The sequence below is a fragment of the Drosophila subpulchrella genome, chromosome X (genome assembly GCF_014743375.2).
Source record: "Drosophila subpulchrella strain 33 F10 #4 breed RU33 chromosome X, RU_Dsub_v1.1 Primary Assembly, whole genome shotgun sequence".
Taxonomy (NCBI): Eukaryota; Metazoa; Arthropoda; class Insecta; order Diptera; family Drosophilidae; genus Drosophila; species Drosophila subpulchrella.
The window spans coordinates 5322129-5342834 of NC_050613.1; the positions used below are offsets into that span (position 1 = coordinate 5322129).

Genomic DNA, 20706 nt, shown 5'->3' on the forward strand with positions numbered 1-20706 from the left:
GGAAAAAAAGGTGACGGTAACCCCTTACAAGAAATGCGAAAATTGGTCAAAAAATACATTTTTCTTAAAGTGATGCGGATCGTTAGCATATCTAACAAGCTGTACAAAACAGTCGTCCTTTTTACTGTGCGCCTTGATTTGGCCAAACTACGATTAAAAAACCGTAAGGAAAAAGAGTATTTTTGACCAAAATCTGAATCCCATTTTTACGCCTTAAAAAATTATTTTTTTGGGTGCTATATTAGAAAAAAAGGTTCAAATGAGGAATTCCATACCTCGTTGGAATCGTAGTTTAATTTCCAATCCATTGGCATTCAAGCTTAGAAATTTTTAATTTTTGCAATTTTTTGATGTAACCGCTTACAAAAAATGCGAAATTTGGCCAAACTGTGCGCCTTGATTTGACTAAACCTCGATCGAAAAGCCGCAAAAAATAAGTGTATTCTTGACCAAAAGCAAAAATCCATTTTTAGGACCTAAAAATGCACTACGAAATAATATTTTTGAACAAAACTTAACTTCGGGTTTGCGAAGAAAATTTTTTTATTTGTTTTATAGATTTATACGCTAATCCGTTTATGTTGCCGTTTTATCTTCGTGTTTTGTAAATATCTTGTATGTAATTGAATAGTGAAGTGTAAGATTTACAAGACATTGTTCGCTTCAAATTTACATATATTAATACGGCTAAAATTGAATAGTGTTCCTATCCAGTCCTCACAACCCTGAAAAAATGGTAGATATTATTGTTTGAGTAAAGCTTTACATTTAGACAACTTTACCAAAGCGGCCTCTCAAGTTGTTGGCGCTGGTTTCCATGCAGACGGCACCAAAGACGAGTTGCCTTGTTTAGTAGATCATTCGCCTTCAAATTGTTGTTCTTCCTCTGAAACTTGCGCATGAAATGAATATAGGCTACGGTGGAGCCCAGACGACTTGGGCCGAGGGTCTTCAGCACAGGGCTGGGTCTCTTCTTGATGGACTTGGATGGCTTCCTTTTCTTTTTGATCCTGGACTCCCTTTCACGGGCACTGGGAGAGCGAACCGGACTGCATTTCCCCCGCTCAGATTTACCGGGGTTTTCCCCAAGGGACTGACTCTCAAGCTCCTGAGGTGCACTCTTTATAACGGTCACAGGTTCTTTCTAACGTATATATTTTTAAAAATTAAGATATTTCCTTCTTACCGTGTTTTTAAAGAGGGTCATATAGTTCCATTCTCTTGCTCCGAAACGTATCCCGGTCTGTGGGGAAATCCCGTAGAATCGCTTTTTTTCTTGGCTCGATAAGTTCAGGGAGCCAGTTGTTTTACGAAGTGACTTTCCACCCATTTTTCCGTCCATAGTTTTAATGTGTGTAAAACTACAATTTTGTTTCCCGTAGACGACACTGTCTACGCTTGAATACTTATGAGAATACTGGTTCTGATTGAGAAGCTGTTCTCCCAGCTATCTAGGATTTGTATTATTTTGTGATTTATTAAAAATTTTTAAAATAAATTTAAATCTTAAAGATCCTTGTACCAATTTAATATCAAGGAGAGTACAATTAAGTGCTTATTATTTATTTTTCGCCCTTAAAAATCAGTGTTTTGGCTGGCATAGTAGTTCGTAGTTAAAATGGCATAGGTAACAAGCTATTCAAAACAGCTGTTTAGCTGTACGCCTTGATTTGGCTAAACTATGATTGAAAAACTGAATAGAAAAATCGTGTTTTTGACTTAAATGTGAATCTCGTATTTTTGAACAAAATCTGAATCGCATTTTGTCGCCCTAAAAATTTACTTTTTTGGCTGCTATAACAAAAATATTCGTCAGATCGAAGAATAATAATTCTCCCAGAATCTCGAATCGTAGAAGCCCAAAAAATCCAACCAAATCAAGCATTCCTTGCCTTTTCTTGTCACTAATTCGAAAAAGCCATTTATAAAATTTTCTAGGTTGACAGAGCAAGTCTATTGCTAGCAGCAAGACTTTTATTAAATTTTTAGATTTTATCCAAGTTTTGCACATCACGTTGTAGACGTTGCGTGATAATATTTGGGTATTCGGTAAGTGAAATCTCGCGCGTAATTAAATTGACAAGCCAATTCCGCAAGTCCCCGAGGCGTGTGTTTTTAAATTCCGTATATAAAGTGTCGTAATCTTGAAAATATTTTAATTTATTTCCAAAATGATTTTATACGTATTCGATTTCTTTCTACGTTGATTTTTATATAGTTTCGAATTGAAGGATGGGGGACCACGCGAACCAGAACCACGATGAAGTACCCACTCTGGAAGGTGTCATATGGCACGATGTGGTGGACAGAATCGAATTTGAATGCCGGGCATTCAGCACTGGTAATATGGATGCACTGGAACGTCGACGTCAGTGGAGTGTGCCCTTAATCGTGTGATGCCCTGGAATGATGTACACTTTTCCCGAATCAATCTACCCCATTCGCATTCCTTTGAGTGCAACAATCCCGCATGATGACCGAAAATATGGGTGCCACAACGCGAGTTTGCATCGGAACAGCCACTTTCTGGTGTATTCCTTCACTTCTGCAATTCCATTGCAATTATTTCGAACGTCATATTCGCCGGGTAATTCTAGTTATGTTTATTGAAATGGAATCCAATCGCGTTCTATACTATATCAAAAATATCCAATCCAATATACCAACAACTATCTTTATGGTACAAATATATCCCTGACCAGAAAAGTGGATTAAAGTATCAAAGTGAATTATTTTGTATAAATATTTGTGTATGTACTTAATACTACCATTCTTGATATTATAAATCGATACAAATGGCTTATTTTGTAATTTTCGATCGACTTATCGAACCCTTTTTGCCATCCCTAGGGCCATCGCTTTCGCCTTCGAGGTTTACTTAAAGGCCCTGAAGTATCCCGAACTCGAAGCGCTCCGCAAGGTGATGCTTCAGAGGATCGGGGTTCATTTTCTGGCCGTGGTTGGGGGAATCCATTTTCGGCAGATGCCCTTAGAGGATGTGATGACAATGACGCACCAGGATTCTTTCGGTGTCAATTCCGAGGTGGAGGTCTTTTCGGCCCTTACCTGTTGGCTAGCCCATCGTCCGCAGGAAATACCAAAGCTGATGCCACAACTGACTGGGTGCGTTAGATTCACCTTAATGCCACTACCCGTTCTACGAAAACTGTGGGACACGTCTTCGGTGTCCAGCAGTCCCTCGGATCCCGACGGTACTCTTTTGGGCGCTTTTCATTATGATCTCGATATGCGGTATAGGATCAGCATTTCGATCACTGTAGCGTCGCTGCGACTTCTGCATCCCAATCGTAGCGAATTTTTCAAATCCTTGAGGGATGTTGGAAAGGAGGCTCCAAGGGAGTGGATGTACGACGAAACGTGTTCCTATCACTTGCCATACCCCAAGGGTCCCCACAGTCATGTTATGAATGGTCAACCATTTTTTTCGTATGTCTCGCAGAGAGCGAACGAGTTTCAGCCATGGCCAAGGCGTTCAAGGTCCCCCCTGCCAGCTACCATTGATCTACAGACCATCGAGGAGGTACCAGCTGAATTCAGGGAGTCGAAGGAAGAGGAGGACCAGAACGAAAATTTCTTGATCGAGTTGCAAGCTCAGTTCCTTAAATTGGATCTATTTCTGCCCACGAAGGGGATCCTCAGCCTTTCGAACTGGAAGCTATAACATCCGAGGACGAAGATTATCCCTGTGAGACCTATGTGCAGGAAACGGATCGCCAGATCAGAGGGATATTAAAGGAACTTGACCAGAATGTAATGCCCCAGCTCAGTTTATAAATGTATAACCCCTCTAAATTGCTGTTCACCAAGACAGCTAGTGGATGTAATTTTTATTTCGAGTAACAAAGATAACATTAAAATTGTCAAAATGTGTGATTATAGTACCTAACCAAGAATATTGATCTACCTGGAGCTTGAAACTTGGAAAATTGCTTACTATAAAACGGGCTTAAAAATGGATTTAAAAAGATCAAGTGTTTTGTTTTCCTAACTTTGAAATACTTTTATAATCAAAATAAAACGAATTTATTTATTTCTTAAGATTTCGAAATTATAAATTCAATTGAAAACAATTATTACGACTGTCATAAGCTGTCATAGAAACGATTAGAATATTTAAAGAATTCTTGAATTTATTAGATTTCAAAGTCGAACTGTTTTTGCTGCCGGTTGATCCACCCGTTTTTTAAGGATCCTCTTTTATTTGGTGGTAACACATTACATGATTAAAAAACAGTTTTCAAAACCCAATTCCTTTTATTTACAAAGTGTTTTCGGTCCAGTTTACACAATCTTTAGAAAATTGTAGCCATTACTTCTCTTATAAACCTTTAAATTTAGATCAAATTGCTTGCGCTGACTTTCAGTCAGAATGCACCAAACACGAGCTGCCTTGTTCAATAGATCAGGGCCCGACAAATGAGAATTTAGTGATTGAAACTTGCGCATAAAATGAATATAGGCCACCGCTGAGCCCAAAGGACTTTTGTCGCGAATCTTTAGCACAGGACTCGCTTTCTTCTTTACAATGCGCTTAATGGAGTTAGATTTCTTCCTTTCCTTCTGGTTCCTGGACTCCCTTTCACGGGCATACGGAGAGCGAACTAGACTGCTTTTCTCCAGCTCAGATTTACCGGGGCTTTCCCCATGGGACTGACTCTCAAACTCCTGAGGTGCACTCTTTATAACGGTCATAGTTTCTTTCTAACATACGTTTGTTAGTAATTGGTATATATTATTAAAAATTAAGATATTTCCTACTTACTGAATTTTTAAAGAGGGTCATATAGTTCCATTCTCTTGCTCCGAAACGTATCCCGTTCTGTGGGGAAATCCCGTAGAATCGCTTTTTGTCTTGGCTCGATAAGTTCAGGGAGCCAGTTGTTTTACAAAGTGTCTTACCACCTCTTTTTCCGTCCATAGTTTTAATGTGTGTAAAAATAAAATTTGGTTTCCCGTACACGACAATGTCTACACTTGAATAGTAATGAGAATACTGATTCTGATTGAGAAGCTGTTCTCCCAGCTATCTAGGGTCAAACAAAAACACCTCTTAACAAGGTAAAAAGTAGTGGCGAACGCGCCTTAACAAAAATTTCTGATATCAACAATTGGGACGAAAAATTATATTACTTTCGATAAAATAAATAAACTATATTAAATTTATGATTTCGGCCCGCAACAGTAAATATTTATTTACCTACACGTACATTTTCCGTTGTAGCGTGCCGAATACATAAATTTAATATAGTTTATTTATTTTATCGAATGTCCACAGTGATATTTGGGCATATCCATGAAAATACCATGAATCCAGAGTTGCCGTAAGCCAATCTGCAACCCTGAAATGATTTCAGCTAATCAAGTTGGCCTTGGCAAACTGTCATGACATTCGAAGGCATTCGAATAGTTCCATTAACGACAGACGAGCAAACGATTTACAAGCTGAACGAAAGCGACTTCGATATCTGTTCTGATCTGGAGTTCGTGGACAGTCCGCTTAAGGACCTTCGATTGGAGGCGGAACCGCAGGCACGTGGCGTTATCCTAGACCTGGTTTACAGTGAGTTGAAAACCGAAAGTAAAGGCAAGGATTTTGTCAGTGATTTGATTCAGATTTAACGAGGGGCAAGCTGGTGGAGAACCGTCCCAGCGTGAGTGTCGAGGATCTGGAGATGGCGCAGCTGGAGCGGACCGACGGGATGAGGGGGGCCCGCCAGTAGGCGCTGAAGCTCCTGGCTCCCAGCCAGGAGTCCGAGCGGGGAATTAATGCTCCTTACCTGGTACCACTATCAGGTGGGCATGATAGCCGGCTCAACCAATTCCGAGGACCGGAGTGCCTACCGATCCGACGGCACCTGCTGCTGCCGTTCCGGATCTTCACAAGTCCAGCTTCAGATCGATGTCAACTATGGCATCTTCGCCTCATAGCTCTAACGCTCTTCGTTTCGTAGCTCGTCCAGAGACCCTACCATCCGAGCGGTGAGGGCCTCAATCCCTCGACCCATCCTTAAGCCTCACGGTTAAATTCTTCAACTCGTGGGACTGCCGAAGGAAGACCTTTGATTAGATGTTATAGGTTATACCCTCTTATCAAAGATCTTCCCGTGGCAGTTTAAGGAGTCGTTGAATTAAGTCCTAAGTGTTTAACGGTGGGTCGAGCGATTGATTCCCTCAGCGCTCGGATGGTCTGTGGTCTCTGGATGAGCAACGAAACGCAGAGCGTTAGAGCCCGGAGGCGAAGATCCCATGGGTGACATCGAACTGGAGCTGGAGTTGTTAGGACCCGGAACGGCGGCGAATTTGTCAATTTGCTAAAGAGCGCCGTAATGTTGGACACGATGCGAGATGTGACTGCGCAGGCGGAGCGGCAGCTCGTCAAACGGGGATTCCCCACCGACGCCCTCGAGCGAATGCGCACCACTTTCAACCTGGAAATGGAACAGTGATATCTATACATCGTATCACATATCGGTTATACATACACCGGAACACCGGAGAACACATTTTTAAATAAAGTTAAGGAATATTACGAAATTCACGGAGTTTTCATTTACTTGCACCTTTTTAGAAAAGAGCTAGGCCATTATTACCACAAAATAACATTTAGAGAGATGAGATCTCTAAGAACTTTTTGGGGGGTATGCTGAAAAATCGGAGTGTGTCACAAAATCTGTAGAGCTTTTTAAGGCTAAAGGGTGAGTAATAAGTTGTTGGTGAGTTGATTAATTTCCAATCCACTATCATTCAAACGTGGAAATTTTTGCCATTTTTTCAAATAAAACATGATGTATCCCAATGATGTAAAATGAATTGGTTTCAAATCAAGTATTTCGTGCTTGAATCAAGTATTTTCGGCGTCAAAACTTCGCCAAGCATGGAAAATACTGAACCTGAGAACAAAATGCATGATGTTTTAACACGGAAAATACTAGGTTTCAGAACCTTTCGGTCTACAATCAAGTATGAATACTTCTTAGATCTACTCAAGTTTTCCGAAAAACAAGAACGATTTAATAATAAAGTAATAAAGTTGCTGGCATGATATAAGGACGAATAATTCTCAAATCAATGTGAGAACCTTTTCAGCACGAACGTTCTTCCCTGACTGCAGTTTCACCGAAAATACGCGTCGAATGACACCTTATTTGTTAAAATTCTCCGTTCAAAAGGTTTTACGAAAACAAGATATTCATTTTATAAAATGAATATTTTATTATACCCGTTACGCGTAGAGTAAAAGGGTATACTAGATTCGTCGGAAAGTATGTAACAGGTAGAAGGAAGCGTTTCCGATCCTAAAAAGTATGTATATTTTGATCAGGATTACTATCTATCGATAGGATCTCGGAAACTGTAAAAGCTAGAATGATGGGACTTGGCTTAAGGATGCTTGGGCCTCCTGCGCAGCTCAAGTTTTGTTCAGAGGGGTGCCACGCCCACTCTAACCCATAACCGCCAATAACGCTTAAACCCGACTAGCGCCCGCATTTTTTAATATTTTGTAAAAATTTAAATGAGATTTTAGTCTTATTATCAATACCAAACTACACTGGTCGGCATAAGTATTTTGACAAAACAAAAGTTAAATATACTCATAATTTGAACTTACTTCTTGTAAACTGTGGCATTAATGGAAAGGTAATTTAAATGCCGTTTAAATGATACAATACTTTTCTTAACTCATTCAGTACTTATTGAAAAGGACGAATTTGTGTGAAAAACTACTTTAGACTTTTTTCCTCGTCTTGAAAACTTAAATTTTTTGATGCGAAAAGTTTCTTCAAACAAAACAGTAACAGTAACAGTAACTGCAACAAGAATTTTTAAAAAATCATTTTGCTTATATTTTTTATGCCTAAAATTTATTTATTTGTCTGACTACAATAGAAATTGACAAAACCCGCTAGTCTAGCAGGTTTCGCCATTCTGTTGTTCTGTTCTGTCCGTGTGATCGTGTGTGGATGATGAAACCGCCAATTGGGTGATTAACGCGGTGGACATATTGTGCCCACCACACTCCTGCTTGCCTTTCATGAAATTCTTCGATCTTCTTCGATGTTCCTTCGTTCTGCCCCTGGTGCGACCCGGCGAGGCCTTGTGCAGCATCTTTGCACTGATGGAGAAGCAGAACCCGGATCTGGTAACTGACAAGTGGAGTGTCGTTCATCGCACCCCTGTGGATCCCTGCGATGCCGATCTCGTGACAGACCTCTGTCCAAACGAGATAATCGAACTGTATATCGACGGGGAAGCAGGGATTCAAAGTTGACCTTCATGTGCCAGCAGAAGTAGGGTTCTAATATCCCAACAGTGTGCCAAGATATTGGAACACTGTTCTACTATCTTGGAACACTGTTGGGATATTAGATCCCTACTTTTGCTGGCACCTGAAGGTAAACTTTGAATGCTAGATCTTTCCCAAAATCGGATACAAAAGAGAATCTCGTAAGGCCGTGCGGAGGCCAGTACGCAGGCCTGGCAGTTTTCCTGGCAGGACCTACGCATCAATGCATCGATAGTCCCGCAGAGGATCCTGAAGGATACGGAAAATGTTATTTTATTTATTTATTTAATACAAATATTTGTAAAGTAAGGGGCGCTGGAAGCTAGTGTAAATTCTGCGATCGAGCTTGTTAAAGTCGGTGGGTTATGTATGTTGGTTTTTCGTATCTCTGGATGGTACCTTCCCAATCAGATTTTAGCTTTTGTTTGTTGGTAGTTTTAATTAGTCTAAAAATGTCTTTGGGTGGTGCGGTCAGCATGAATTCCAAGAATTCCCTGATGGCTGAAGACCTGGCGCGATGATGTTATCCCCGTTGACGACTGCGAAAGTAGAAGATGAACCAGACTTAGACCCATCGAGCTGCCTCGATTTCGTGCAATCTAAAGGGAGGTATTGGGGTTGGATTGTATGATATATGACAGGTAAGATTCGTTAAGACCTAACTAAGTGTTGCTGAAATTTTTATCCGCTCCGTATTTGTTCAGAATTCCTTAAATTGCTCCGATATGCAACTGGACTCTGATATAACGGCGTTTGCTGTTTTGATGCATTTTTTTGGTATTTTAGCAGAGCCTGACAGAAGATTAATGTCTGACCATATTGTCTTAATGGTTAAAAGGGGAGATATACGTGACGAATTTTATTTTATTTGGGTGTAAAAGCACTAGAACATTTTATGTTTTTACAAAACTATTATATGAGAATGATATGAACTATTAGACAATCTCGAATGGTCAGTGAGTCATGGCACTCTACTAATTAGATTTCTCAGATTTGTTTCCAGTGAGTTCGAAAAATTCAACCGCAGTGGACAAAGTGGCAACTTTCTATTTCACAAAAGCGACTGATAACCAGAAAGGAAGATGACTTCAAGCCGAAGTTTCTATACCCATAAGGTCGTTCCCTTGGGAGCATGGTATGTACAGAGCTTTCCGATTTTTAGAAAACTAAACACTAATTGCAGAAGTTTTACGATAATGTTTAATTTCGATTTACTACCGTATATGAAAACACAGAAGTTATATTTTCACATTTAAAACAATTTTTTTCCCTTCCCATAGGAGCTTTAGGATATAGTATTCCGATCCGGCTCGATCCGACTTATATATTACCTGCAATAAAAGGTCTTTGAAACTGAGGGACTAGCTTGCGTATAAATGGACAGACAGACATGGCTAGATCGACTCGTATTTATATATGTTATGGGGTCGGAAACGTGTCCTTCACTGCGTTGCAAACAAATATTAGACTCACCATGGCTTGCTTGTTTTCCGAGGTTGGAAAAACTTTCACTAAAATATTTCAGATTTTGTACAAATTTTCACTGCGTAAAATTTCGGTTTTTATGTTACTGTAAAACGGGAAAGGAAAAATTGATATGAACTAATGGGAAACCAGTAGAAAAATGAAGCCTTCTAGACATGGCACCCCCAAGTTCAAATGAATGGGAAGTCAAGGCACCCTACATGGATATAGAGCTTCGGAACAGTAAAAGGAAAGGCCCATTAAAAAATGGAAAATCCTTTTTCTTTCAATTTTTTTCCATTTTAAAAGAGTGCGAACGTCCCGAGTGACTCCCTGGAAATGCCCAATTCACCTAATAAAGATTTTTAATGTCCATAAGATATAATCGACTTAAGATATGATGAAACCTTAAATGCAAATCTGTAGAAGGGCATCTAAGTAATTTATTGGCATGCTTATAAATAAAATGGAGTACAAACTCAAGATATCTTTAATGATCCAACACGTCGCGAACCCGGTCAAAATGAGAATCATAAATTTCTTTAATATCATCCTAAAGTCACACATTCCTCAGACCTACAAAACTAGCATAATTATCCCCATACACAAATCAGGAACTGACAAAACTTTAATAGAATCCTACAGACCTATTTCCCTCAATCCATGCTTATCAAAAACATTAGATAAAATAATCTCTAAACGGCTATGGTGGTTTGCAACATCCAACAAACTACTAAGTAGCCGACAACTCGGATTTAAAAAAGGGAAATCCGTTATGGACTGTCTGCTTTACGCAGACGCTCTTATCAACAGAGCCCTCAACGAAAAGAGACACCTCTCAATCATATCCCTAGACTTTGCCAAAGCCTTTGAAAAAATAGGACTACACACAATCATTAACCAACTCTCGGCATGGGGCTGTGGTCCAATAATAACCAACTACGTGTCACACTTTATGTCAAAAAGGAAAATCAGAGTTAGAGCCAATCATAGCACGTCGACGATACAACCATTACACAACGGTATACCGCAAGGATCCCCACTTTCGGTTATACTTTTCCTTATCGCGTTCAACAGCCTCTCCGATATCTTAGACAAATACAAAAACCTTACCCACACAGCATACGCCGATGACTTTAATATATTTATCAATTTAAAACGAAAAAAAAATGTCTTGATAAACCTGAATAACCTATTTAACGAAATCAACGCTTGGTGCCAAAAATCAGGAGCAATGCTCTCTGTTTCAAAATGCAAGCACATCCACATTTGCAGGAAGAGAGCCTGCTCATGCCAGGTATCAACACAAGATACGACCATCAAAACGGTTACGGAACTGTCATTATTAGGACTACATTTTGACCACAAATATAAATTTAAGCCCCACATTAAGAAACTACAAAAATCAATAGACAAATCCCTAAACATAATAAAATGCTTATCCAGCGGAAAATACAATAGCCACCCACATACCTTAATCGAAATCGTTAAAAGCCTATGCATCTCTAAGATAGATTACGCCCTTCCTATATACGGCACATCAAAGAAATCTATGCTAAAACCAATCAAAACCCTACTAAATTCCGCACTACGAACATCATTAGGAGCCTTTTGCTCTACGCCAACAAATAACCTCTACCTTGAAGCAAACATCCAATCAATAGAAAATAGAACCGAATACCTAAAAGCAAAATCAATCCACACTATTCTTCAGGCCAAAGATACCCCGCTCAACCAAATCATACAGCGGATCTCCAAAAACAAAAATAAAAAATACAGAAACTCTACCATCAACCAATGCATTAATAGCTGCCAACACCTCGATATCCCAACCCAAGCTCCTTACAAGCCCAAATCAATAAAACCACCCTGGCTTATGGACACAAGCTTAATAGATATCCAATTAAGCAGTGCCAAAAAATCGACTACCAACAAAGACATTTACCTGAAAAAGTTCCTGGACATCAAACACAACCTTATAAAGAAGAAATTTTCCATCTTATATACCGATGGGTCCAAAAACAAAGAAATAATAGGGCTAGCAGTTACCACAGAAGAGGAAATTATCAAGCAAGCTGTCCTACCAACTTACTCCTCAGTATACACAGCAGAGGCAATCGCGATTCTGGAAGCTATTAAAATAGCCGAGAAGAAAAGAGGTAAAACCTGCATTTGTTCCGATTCACTGTCAACCTTGGAAGCTGTCCTTAATTGTAACAACGTGTCATTTTACACTACATCGATCCGGGACTTAATCATAAAACTCGCCCCAAAAATCATGTTACTCTGGGTCCCTAGTCACATTGGGATCAAAGGTAACGAATGCGCCGACACAGCAGCGAAAGATGCAACAAGATCACCCCTAATTTCCATCCCAAATCTTAACCGCACGGACATTAACAAACTTTTAAAAACGAATATACTTCAAAACAACACAAACCTACAACAGAAAGCATCCCCTTGGTACCAAGCCATTAACCCAGAGATGATAAGCATCAGCAAATACGCCAAAAACGCACAACTTTGCAGCTTGCCAAGGAAAGAAATTACCAAGATCATCAGGCTTCGACTAGGACACACAAAACTCACACACGAATACCGATTCTCCCAGCCAATAAACAGCCAATGCCGATTCTGCACCACAGACGCCATATCGATCCCACATATCCTCAACGACTGCACCGCATTTCAAACACATAGACCTAGTAACTCAAATATAAAACTATCTGATCTCTTAATTAACCCTTCATATGAAAACTTCCAGCAAATCCTTAACTTTCTCAAATCAGCTAACCTACTTCAACTCATTTAAATTGTTAATCTCCTTCTCTTCCCACTCAAATGTAAAATTCTAGTTATTAAGTAAACCTGTAATATCAATTTAGTCCGGCCGAAAGTCTTAGCAACTATGGCCGATTCCTCCCTGTACCTTAAGTTTTAAACTTTTGGCAACAGAGTACAATAAATAAATAAATCTTTAATGAAAACATTTAATGTTCTTATTTTTTTCAAGCCGCCATTTCACAAGTACCACACGTTAGGATCAAAAACTAACTATGCAGATATGCTTATGTACGTCTATATTAACATAATTTAATGTCCACACCTTTTAAAAAAGGATATTTTGTTTTCCAGTGGTATCGATGCATATAGTTATACTGAATTATATATACAGTATACAAATACTTTTTTTTAGTACACCATAACAAATTTATTTAAACGCCGATCAACCAACTTAATGGCAATAAAACGTTGGGTACAGTAAGAGACAGATAACATGAATAGATATTAGGGATGATTAACTATTTGTTATAACAAGTGGACAAAAAGCATTTACTGCTTTAGGACTCGAGAAACATGACGTCTTCTTCTAATTGTTGGTTGGCCAAGGAAGCTGGTTGGTGTGAGCTTTGAGGCGTTCATTGTACCGACTCGAGTGCAGTTTAATCTGTTCCCTGACTGAGGGAATGTGGAGGTCAGCAGCCAGTTGAGCTTCCTAAGCCTAGCAAGACATGCAGCTGCTATTTTGATTGTATGCTGCTCCCAGGTGAGCTGCTTGTCCAGAATCAAACGCAAGTTCTGCGCCTGGGGTGATTGCGGAATGGTGGTGTCCTGAAGCTCAACTGCAGAAGGGATCTGTCCTCTTAAAGTAGAACCATCACTGCAGATTTTCAATTCTGCGGCTTTATATAGTAGTCGCCTTCGCACTCTCTCCTGTTCACTATGTGTAATGCCGTCCACAGTGATAGATACGAAACAGTCATTCGTTTTCTAATTATCCGGTATTAGAACAATACAACAGCGCCATCTTCATTTACAAATAATAATTTTAGTAATATATACTAGCTTTAATTTGTTAGAAACAAAAATATAAAACGAACAAAATATATATTATTTTGAAAAATGGGCCAAATGGCATATGAATAAGCCCGATTTATGCTCAAATCTGCGTGTCTCGGCTATGTCCGTCAAATTAGCATCGGCCAGTTGGCAATGAAAGTGGAATGATGGAATTTAGAACATGGGGCTCTTTTTATTTTTAAATTTTCTCGCTCTTTCTCGCAAAATCGAAAAATATAAAGTGCAATATTGTTATAATCTTCCGTTTAGCTCCAACGCCCGATTTTGTTCAATCTTTTCGACGTATTTTTGAGTCATGATTACGGGAAAAGTAGTTAAGGTTGGCGCAAATAACGGGATCTTGGAAAGCAACGGCAAAAATCGTAAAATTTTTTAGTTTTTTGCTGTTTTTTCCGAAAATATATGAAAAATCAAAAATTTTTCAGACAAAACCTGAAGATACATATCTATAAAACGAATCTTTTTTGTTATAATCATTTTTTCCGAAAACTTAATGGTTTTCGAAAAAAAACCTAAAATAAATATTTTAAATAGGATGGAATAAATGTTCACCATTTAAAAATATTGCAATATCCCGCCATTAAAATAGCGTCGTATAGTTTCGATTAATCGATAACAGTATTTTAGGTGAAGGACCTTTTTCGACTTTTTTACGATATATCGTGCTTATGTTCCTTTTTACCCATATAGCGAAATATACAAGTAAAAAAAAAAACGTATCGATTTTTGTTAAAAATAAGTTTGTCTTGCGACATTAGAAATGCTTTTTATGTAAGTTTTGTTAATACATTTTATTTCCGTTTTTTAATTTGAATTTTATTTTGATTTCCTACCATTATTGACCTACGACAACTGAAATGCTCTATCCAACATTTATATTTTGCTTATACCTTACCTTTGACTTCGTGTTCTTAAAAATTGTAGTGCCGTTCTCGTGCCTAAGTCGTACCATCACTAAGACATCGAGTGACATCGATATCAACATCGCACGCCGATATAACAACAAGCTTTCGTGCGATATATCGGGCATAATGACGCAAGTGTGCTCCAACGGTTTTTTATTTTCAAACCTTAATAAAATGTAATCTTATTTTGCGTTTTTAACGAAAACTATTAGTTTTACAGATAAATATGTATAAAACATAAATTACTTTCATTTCTCCCTGGCAAACTTTTTGATTAAGTTAATATATTAGAAGATGTTTACGAAAAACAGTTTTTACCGTTATTTTCCATGATCCCGTTATTTGCGGCAACTTTGACTATTTTTCCCGAATTCAGGACCCCAAATAACGTGGCTATTGAAAGTTTGGACGAAATGGGGCGTTGGAGGTAAACGGAAGTTTACCCCAAAGTTCTTAAGAAAAAAAGATTTGACGGTCATCCGGTACTGAAATATATAGTTTACATTAATTAACTATACATAAAAGCACCAAAATTCGTTTTGAAGGGATTTTAAGAAGACCCAAAATATCACATTGTAAATATTTAATTTTAGATATATTTTCACATCCCTAGTGCAGGTCCATTACCATAAATGTTAGATACAACGTTAGAAAACGTTGCATCCTAACATTGCTGTTAGAAAACCGCCTGGAATCTAACATTTGATCGCGCCAATGTGATGGAAAGGGGAAACTGGACTTGGGAGAGAGGAGCGCCCTCTAGCGATAGTCGATAGATCAGGTAAAAATATATCGATATAAGTATTTATTTGTATTCAAAAAGTATAGATAGATCGATGTCTTGATATATTTTTCACATCCCTAGTTTCAAAACAACAGCGGCACAACAAGCCACAGGCCAAGCCAAGCAATATAATTGATTTTGGAAAATAAAATAAAAGATCTTATGGACAAACTGAGCGCAGTACGCATTGCGGTCCGCGAGGCGCCGTACCGCCAGTTTTTGGGGCGTCGGGAGCCGAGCGTCGTCGAATTCCCGCCATGGGGCGATGGAAAGGTACCGTTACCAGGCCTGTGGGCCAAGCCACTAACTGTAACTGACAGCCCTGTACCTCAATTTTCCAGTCGCTAGTGGTGGAGCAGAACGAGTTCCACTTCGACCACGCCTTCCCGTCGACCGTCGCCCAGGATGAGATGTACATGGCTCTGATCCTGCCGCTGGTGGAGAAGACTTTCCAGGGATTCCAGTGCACGGCACTAGCCTATGGACAGACGGGAACCGGGAAGAGCTACTCCATGGGCATGGCGCCCCCCGACAAGGTGGGTTCCAGTTCCTCGCTCACAGCAGCCCTTGACTTGCCCAAGATCAAATCTTTCGTGGCGAATATTATACCCTTTATATCCCAATCGCCATCCATCATTGGTTAAATGATCACTTTATACTTTGTATTTTAGTCTCAAAACGATTCTAAAGCTAGAATATTCCGTGTCTAAGTAGTATAACTCAACTACTCTCAAACCATAGAACTATTTTTCTAAAGATCAAATATTATTTACATATGTACATTACAACACAGTTCTTTTGAATAGGGAATTCCAAGAAGTAGGTTGAAAATATGTCTATTTTAAAATGGCATATATTATGATCTAATAATCATAATGCAATCCAACTTTCCTCCAATCCTCTGCAGGTCCTAAAGCCAGAGCACTTTGGTGTTCTCCCACGCTGCCTGGCCGACATCCTAGAACGTGTGACTGCCAAGCAGGAGAACGAAAGGGAGCCCATCCAGGTGTTCGCCTCCTTTATCGAGATCTACAACGAAAAAGCCTACGATCTCTTGGGCTCCTCACCACACACGCCCATGGTGACTGCGCGTTGCCAAAGATGCACCTGCCTTCCCTTGAGCAGCCAGGAGGATCTGCAGGACCTATTGCAACAGGGCACTGTGAATCGTCGCGTGCGCTCTACCAATATGAACTCCAGCAGTTCCAGATCACACGCTATAGTAACCATACATGTGAAAAGTAAAAGTCTTCATTCGAGACTAAATATAGTAGATCTGGCGGGATCGGAAGGAGTAGGGCGAACGGGGCACAAGGGCGTGGCCAAGCGGGAGGGAGTCAACATCAACCTGGGCCTGCTCAGCATCAACAAGGTGGTGATGTCCATGGCGGCGGGCCGCTCGGTGATTCCCTATCGCGACAGCGTCCTCACCACTGTTCTACAAGGTGAGTGGATTTGTACATGCTATGCCAAAGATTATACTTCTATTATTTATTGTTTTTCCAAAAAAAAAATTTCATTTAATGCATCTGTCATTTAATAAAAGTATAACTATCCTTATTAAATTTTCAATATTAGAATTATGTACTAAATCTCCTTATCCTTTCTAGAATCGCTTACCGCGCAGTCATATCTTACCTTCCTCGCCTGCATCAGTCCTCATCGATGCGATCTTAGCGAGACTTTGGCCACTTTGCGCTTTGGCACCAGCGCCAAAAAGCTCCGCCTGAATCCGATGCAAGTGACTCTCCAAAAGGTGAGCTACCTTAGCTATTGCTCTCTAGGATATAGATAAAATCCACGCAGTAGAGGATCACCTCTCGCATACGCTACGCTGTTTGACAGTTTGAAATTCCTTCGCTAATCGCTTGGAGGTCGGACAGATCCTTGCCTGCATTGTCACGATAGGCTGGTTCTGCCTATCGTGACAATGCAGGCAAGGACAGCGAGAAGCAGGCCCACAGGAGCTTTGGTGGCCACCTGGTCATCGAATGCAGGACGGTGAACAAGTTGCCCCAACTGCTCGCCTAATCAGTAGCAAAAATGGCTCGTAACACTGCGGCCAAATATCTCAGATGTTGTATCTCTTACCTGTTTAGCTGTAGCCTCAACTTCTTGTAGTTATCCTCCTGCATGTTTATATTCGTTACTCGTAGTGTAAAAGAGAATACTAGAGTCGTCGAAAAGAATGGAAGCGTTACCGACCCCTTAAAGTATATATACTCTTGATAAGGATCACTAGCCATGTCCAACATTTTAGAAAGTGTATTTATTTAGTCGGATGTACAATCAAAATTGTATATCAGAACTTTTGTATGTTGAAGGTGCGATCGTCACGACCCCTTACCTTGTTAAGAGGTGTTTTTGTTTGAGTTGAGGCAAAAGCTTTGCAGCGCTGTAAATCCTTCTGTTTTCCCATTGGTCTACGACGAATTCTGTAGCGAAACCCGTGTGCCTAATGCGATTTCTTGCAAATTAACATTTAAACTTAACTTATATACATTTTCAAATTAAAAACTGAGTAACGGGTATCTGATAGTCGAGACACTCGATTACAGCGTTCTCTCTTGTTTTGATGTACCTTTGCTTGAAATGTCTCAAAGTGCATGAAAAAAGAAAATAGGCTAAATCGGTAACTGGGGAGGCATATCGCATCAGTTGCCAATCGATCAGACGAACATCCTCTACATCTCCCCCGTCTGCTGTTTTGTAAAGGATGTTATTCTTCTTCGAGCTTTTCAATTTCTTTAAGTTCCTCTTTTAATAAAACTTATTCGTCCACAGTGTCCTCGTTCAGATTTTTCCTGTTTACCCAAATCTTTTACTCACTTACTCAAGATTCATTCTTCTATCTTACTCGGATTGCAGCAATCGCTGGCCACACGGACGCCTCAAGCCTTTCGCAAAGTGCTGAGCAGCTCGACAGCCATCAAACGCCAAGCAGCCGGACAGAACAGCCTTTCAGTTCTCAATCCAAATTCCGCAATAGCCAAACCGCTGACCAACGTTCTCCAGCGAACTCGTTCTGAATTGGGCCTGACCCCCAAAGCCAAGAAAAGGTGAGTGACAGAAAAAACACCCTTAAAATTCCCGACAAATGTAAATGATGCTACTCCTCATAGGGCTCGCGAGCTATTGCAGCTGGAGGATACAACGCTGGAACCCTCATCTATTGATATCTCGGACAGCAGTCTCAGTTTGGTAGGCTTCCAAGCTAAAATCGAAATGGACAGGCAACTGATGCCTCCGCCTGGAGTGGCTTCTGGACAACCCAGCAGCCTGCACTCCACCGTAAGGAGCATTGTAGAGGTGGATGAGCATGAGGAGCCAGCTGAGATGCATCAAACGTTGATGTCGGCCACAGTTCGGAGCCAGCTCTTCAGGACAAATATCAGTCCCATAAGTCTGCGTTCATCCAGCATAGTGAAGGAACTCAGCGGGATCCAGCCAATGGAGGAGACTTTACAACCTCTTCAGAAGCTCCGACGCTCCATGCGTATAGCAAACCAAAGATCGCAGAGCTACGCGGTCATTCCCAAAGTTTTTAATTTGCGCAACACGCAACAGTCAGACAGCCAGAAACATTCTGCTTCCGTCTCAGTTAAAAAAGATAAAGTTACTCAGCTCAAGGATCTGATAACAAGAGTTGAAGCTCCCGCGAGAAGTCATTCGAGAAACATATCTTCTCCAGCCGAGGAATGGATGGCCCATAATAAAAGCATGTTCCTTGACCTACTCAACGGTGGCAGCGTAAAGGAACTGCAGAAAATTCCCGGGATCGGTCCAAAAACAGCCTTCACTTTGGTTATGCATAGGTGAGTATCGAAGTTGATATTGATTCGAATTGAGTTTAGTCTTATCCGACTGTTTTATTTAGATCTCGCCTGGGATGCTTTCTGAACCTAGGTCAAGTAAAAGACCTGCCTATTTGGCCCGGCAAGAACTGGGATAGGTTCTGCCAAGCCAACTGCCTGGAGATTTGATTATAATTGTTATATAAGATCAGTTTTATGTTTAATTAATCACTGGGTTTTTCCAATGATTTTCAAAATCCTTGATTAGACGTAGATTACATAAAGGAGCAGGATATCCGTACTTTAAGACTTACAATAAGGTTTCTGTGTAATATTTCTTTTTTTTTTGTTTTTTGTTTGTGTTTTTAATTTTGTATGTAATGATGTAAGCTAGATAACTTCTGATTTAAGATCTATGTAAACCAATCTCTTAAAATACATTATGTTAAAGATTCAGTACTCTAACAGTTTTATATAGATCACACTAAAACTATTTTTGTACTCTTAACACTACGAATCGTTTGTGTATTTTTGCGGCTATTTTTAAGAAAACTCCTAAAGGTACCTAATCCTCGATAGTATAGTGGTTAGTATCCCCGCCTGTCACGCGGGAGACCGGGGTTCAATTCCCCGTCGGGGAGAATGCTAAATTTTTATTTTAAATTTTCCTGATTATAGTTTTGTTCAGACTTCGTTTTAATTTTATTGGAGGCCGTACTTAACTTAAGCGTTGTTTTTGTGAGGGGTGAGGTATTAAAACAAGCATGCGCGTCAAAAAATCAAAATTAAAAAGTGTTCACTTATCGAACAATAGTATTTTTCGGTATTTTTAAGCAAACTTTTAGATGTTTCCAATCCTCGATAGTATAGTGGTTAGTATCCCCGCCTGTCACGCGGGAGACCGGGGTTCAATTCCCCGTCGGGGAGAAAGCGGAAACTTTTTTGTATTCCAACGGCGATTCTAATAATAGCCGTTACTTTTAGAGTAAAGGGGTCGTAACATAAGGTATGTAGATATGTATTTATTGTCCGTATGAACGATGGAATCTCGGAAACTATAAAATCTAAAAAGCTAAGCATACAGCTTATACTATTTTTATGGCGCTTACATTGTTGAAGATTTTAATTCACTGTCAATTGAAAATGATTTTATTTGATAGAACCCATCTTCTTGTCGGGAATCTTTCCAATCAAACTATTATTTTAATAGTTATGAGTAAGTTAGTTTAAAAGGCGTTGCACATTGCGCTCGCGTCGTAAATTTGGTTTTGCAATTGGTCAAAGGAGTAAAGGTAACTGATACCTGAGCCACACGACTATAGAGCTTCCCGAGAATTAAAAAAAAAAACCTATTTTTATCCCCCAGTTGACCCAGTTTCGGGTTATCTTTATTGAAGAAGACGATGAACTTTGGCATACTTTTGGGGGCGGGGTCTGAAAATAATTTAGATCTAATAACAAGGATGCGGTCAAAAATTTAAGAAATTAAGATGTTGCCATTTACCTCATAATGGTAATCTTGCATGAAATGTTATAGGCTAAAATAACTTAAAATTAAATCTATTACTTTTGATCTTTTAACAAGGAATATAC

General features: G+C 39.7%; 3 protein-coding genes, 1 long non-coding RNA gene and 2 other non-coding genes across 7 annotated transcripts; 4 read left to right on the top strand and 2 right to left on the bottom strand.

Moving 5' to 3' along the window:
- Nucleotides 1-551: 551 nt before the first annotated feature.
- On the bottom strand, nucleotides 552-1389 carry LOC119557736 (protamine-like protein 99C). 2 transcript variants are annotated; one of them, XM_037870622.1, is made up of 3 exons: nucleotides 1187-1389; nucleotides 783-1108; nucleotides 552-725 (listed from the first exon to the last, which is right to left on the bottom strand). In XM_037870622.1, exons 1-3 carry the CDS (start codon nucleotides 1340-1342, stop codon nucleotides 707-709), a joined length of 501 nt encoding a protein of 166 aa, XP_037726550.1. In that variant the 5' UTR covers nucleotides 1343-1389; the 3' UTR covers nucleotides 552-706. The 2 variants fall into 2 exon arrangements, with proteins under 2 accessions (XP_037726550.1, XP_037726549.1); XM_037870621.1 differs by having other exon boundaries at nucleotides 558-725; nucleotides 783-1120.
- Nucleotides 1390-1937: 548 nt separating this feature from the next.
- LOC119557682 lies at nucleotides 1938-2743 on the top strand. The gene is made up of 2 exons (XR_005220115.1): nucleotides 1938-2049; nucleotides 2219-2743. It is a non-coding gene; the product is annotated as an uncharacterized LOC119557682 (long non-coding RNA).
- Nucleotides 2744-4299: 1556 nt separating this feature from the next.
- On the bottom strand, nucleotides 4300-4987 carry LOC119557762 (protamine-like protein 99C). Its single transcript, XM_037870658.1, has 2 exons — nucleotides 4784-4987; nucleotides 4300-4722 (listed from the first exon to the last, which is right to left on the bottom strand). The coding sequence occupies exons 1-2, from the start codon at nucleotides 4937-4939 to the stop codon at nucleotides 4303-4305; spliced, it is 576 nt and encodes a 191-aa protein (XP_037726586.1). The 5' UTR covers nucleotides 4940-4987; the 3' UTR covers nucleotides 4300-4302.
- A 10421-nt stretch (nucleotides 4988-15408) lies between these two features.
- Nucleotides 15409-19569, top strand: LOC119556522 (kinesin-like protein Nod). Its single transcript, XM_037868798.1, has 7 exons — nucleotides 15409-15592; nucleotides 15661-15855; nucleotides 16227-16764; nucleotides 16930-17075; nucleotides 18188-18378; nucleotides 18442-19134; nucleotides 19197-19569. The coding sequence occupies exons 1-7, from the start codon at nucleotides 15482-15484 to the stop codon at nucleotides 19300-19302; spliced, it is 1980 nt and encodes a 659-aa protein (XP_037724726.1). The 5' UTR covers nucleotides 15409-15481; the 3' UTR covers nucleotides 19303-19569.
- A 113-nt stretch (nucleotides 19570-19682) lies between these two features.
- Nucleotides 19683-19754, top strand: Trnad-guc. The gene has a single exon. It is a non-coding gene; the product is annotated as a tRNA-Asp (tRNA).
- A 214-nt stretch (nucleotides 19755-19968) lies between these two features.
- Nucleotides 19969-20040, top strand: Trnad-guc. Its single transcript has one exon. It is a non-coding gene; the product is annotated as a tRNA-Asp (tRNA).
- The last annotated feature ends 666 nt before the right edge of the window (nucleotides 20041-20706 follow it).

Coding starts and splice junctions, on each gene's coding strand:
- LOC119557736 (XM_037870621.1), bottom strand. CDS start 1,342: ATGGACGGAAAAATGGGTGGAAAGTCACTTCGTAAAACAACTGGCTCC. Junction 1,121..1,186: donor TGACCCTCTTTAAAAACACG/GTAAGAAGGAAA, acceptor ACCGTTATAAAG/AGTGCACCTCAGGAGCTTGA.
- LOC119557762 (XM_037870658.1), bottom strand. CDS start 4,939: ATGGACGGAAAAAGAGGTGGTAAGACACTTTGTAAAACAACTGGCTCC. Junction 4,723..4,783: donor TGACCCTCTTTAAAAATTCA/GTAAGTAGGAAA, acceptor AACGTATGTTAG/AAAGAAACTATGACCGTTAT.
- LOC119556522 (XM_037868798.1), top strand. CDS start 15,482: ATGGACAAACTGAGCGCAGTACGCATTGCGGTCCGCGAGGCGCCGTAC. Junction 15,593..15,660: donor CGCCATGGGGCGATGGAAAG/GTACCGTTACCA, acceptor TCAATTTTCCAG/TCGCTAGTGGTGGAGCAGAA. Junction 15,856..16,226: donor GCATGGCGCCCCCCGACAAG/GTGGGTTCCAGT, acceptor AATCCTCTGCAG/GTCCTAAAGCCAGAGCACTT.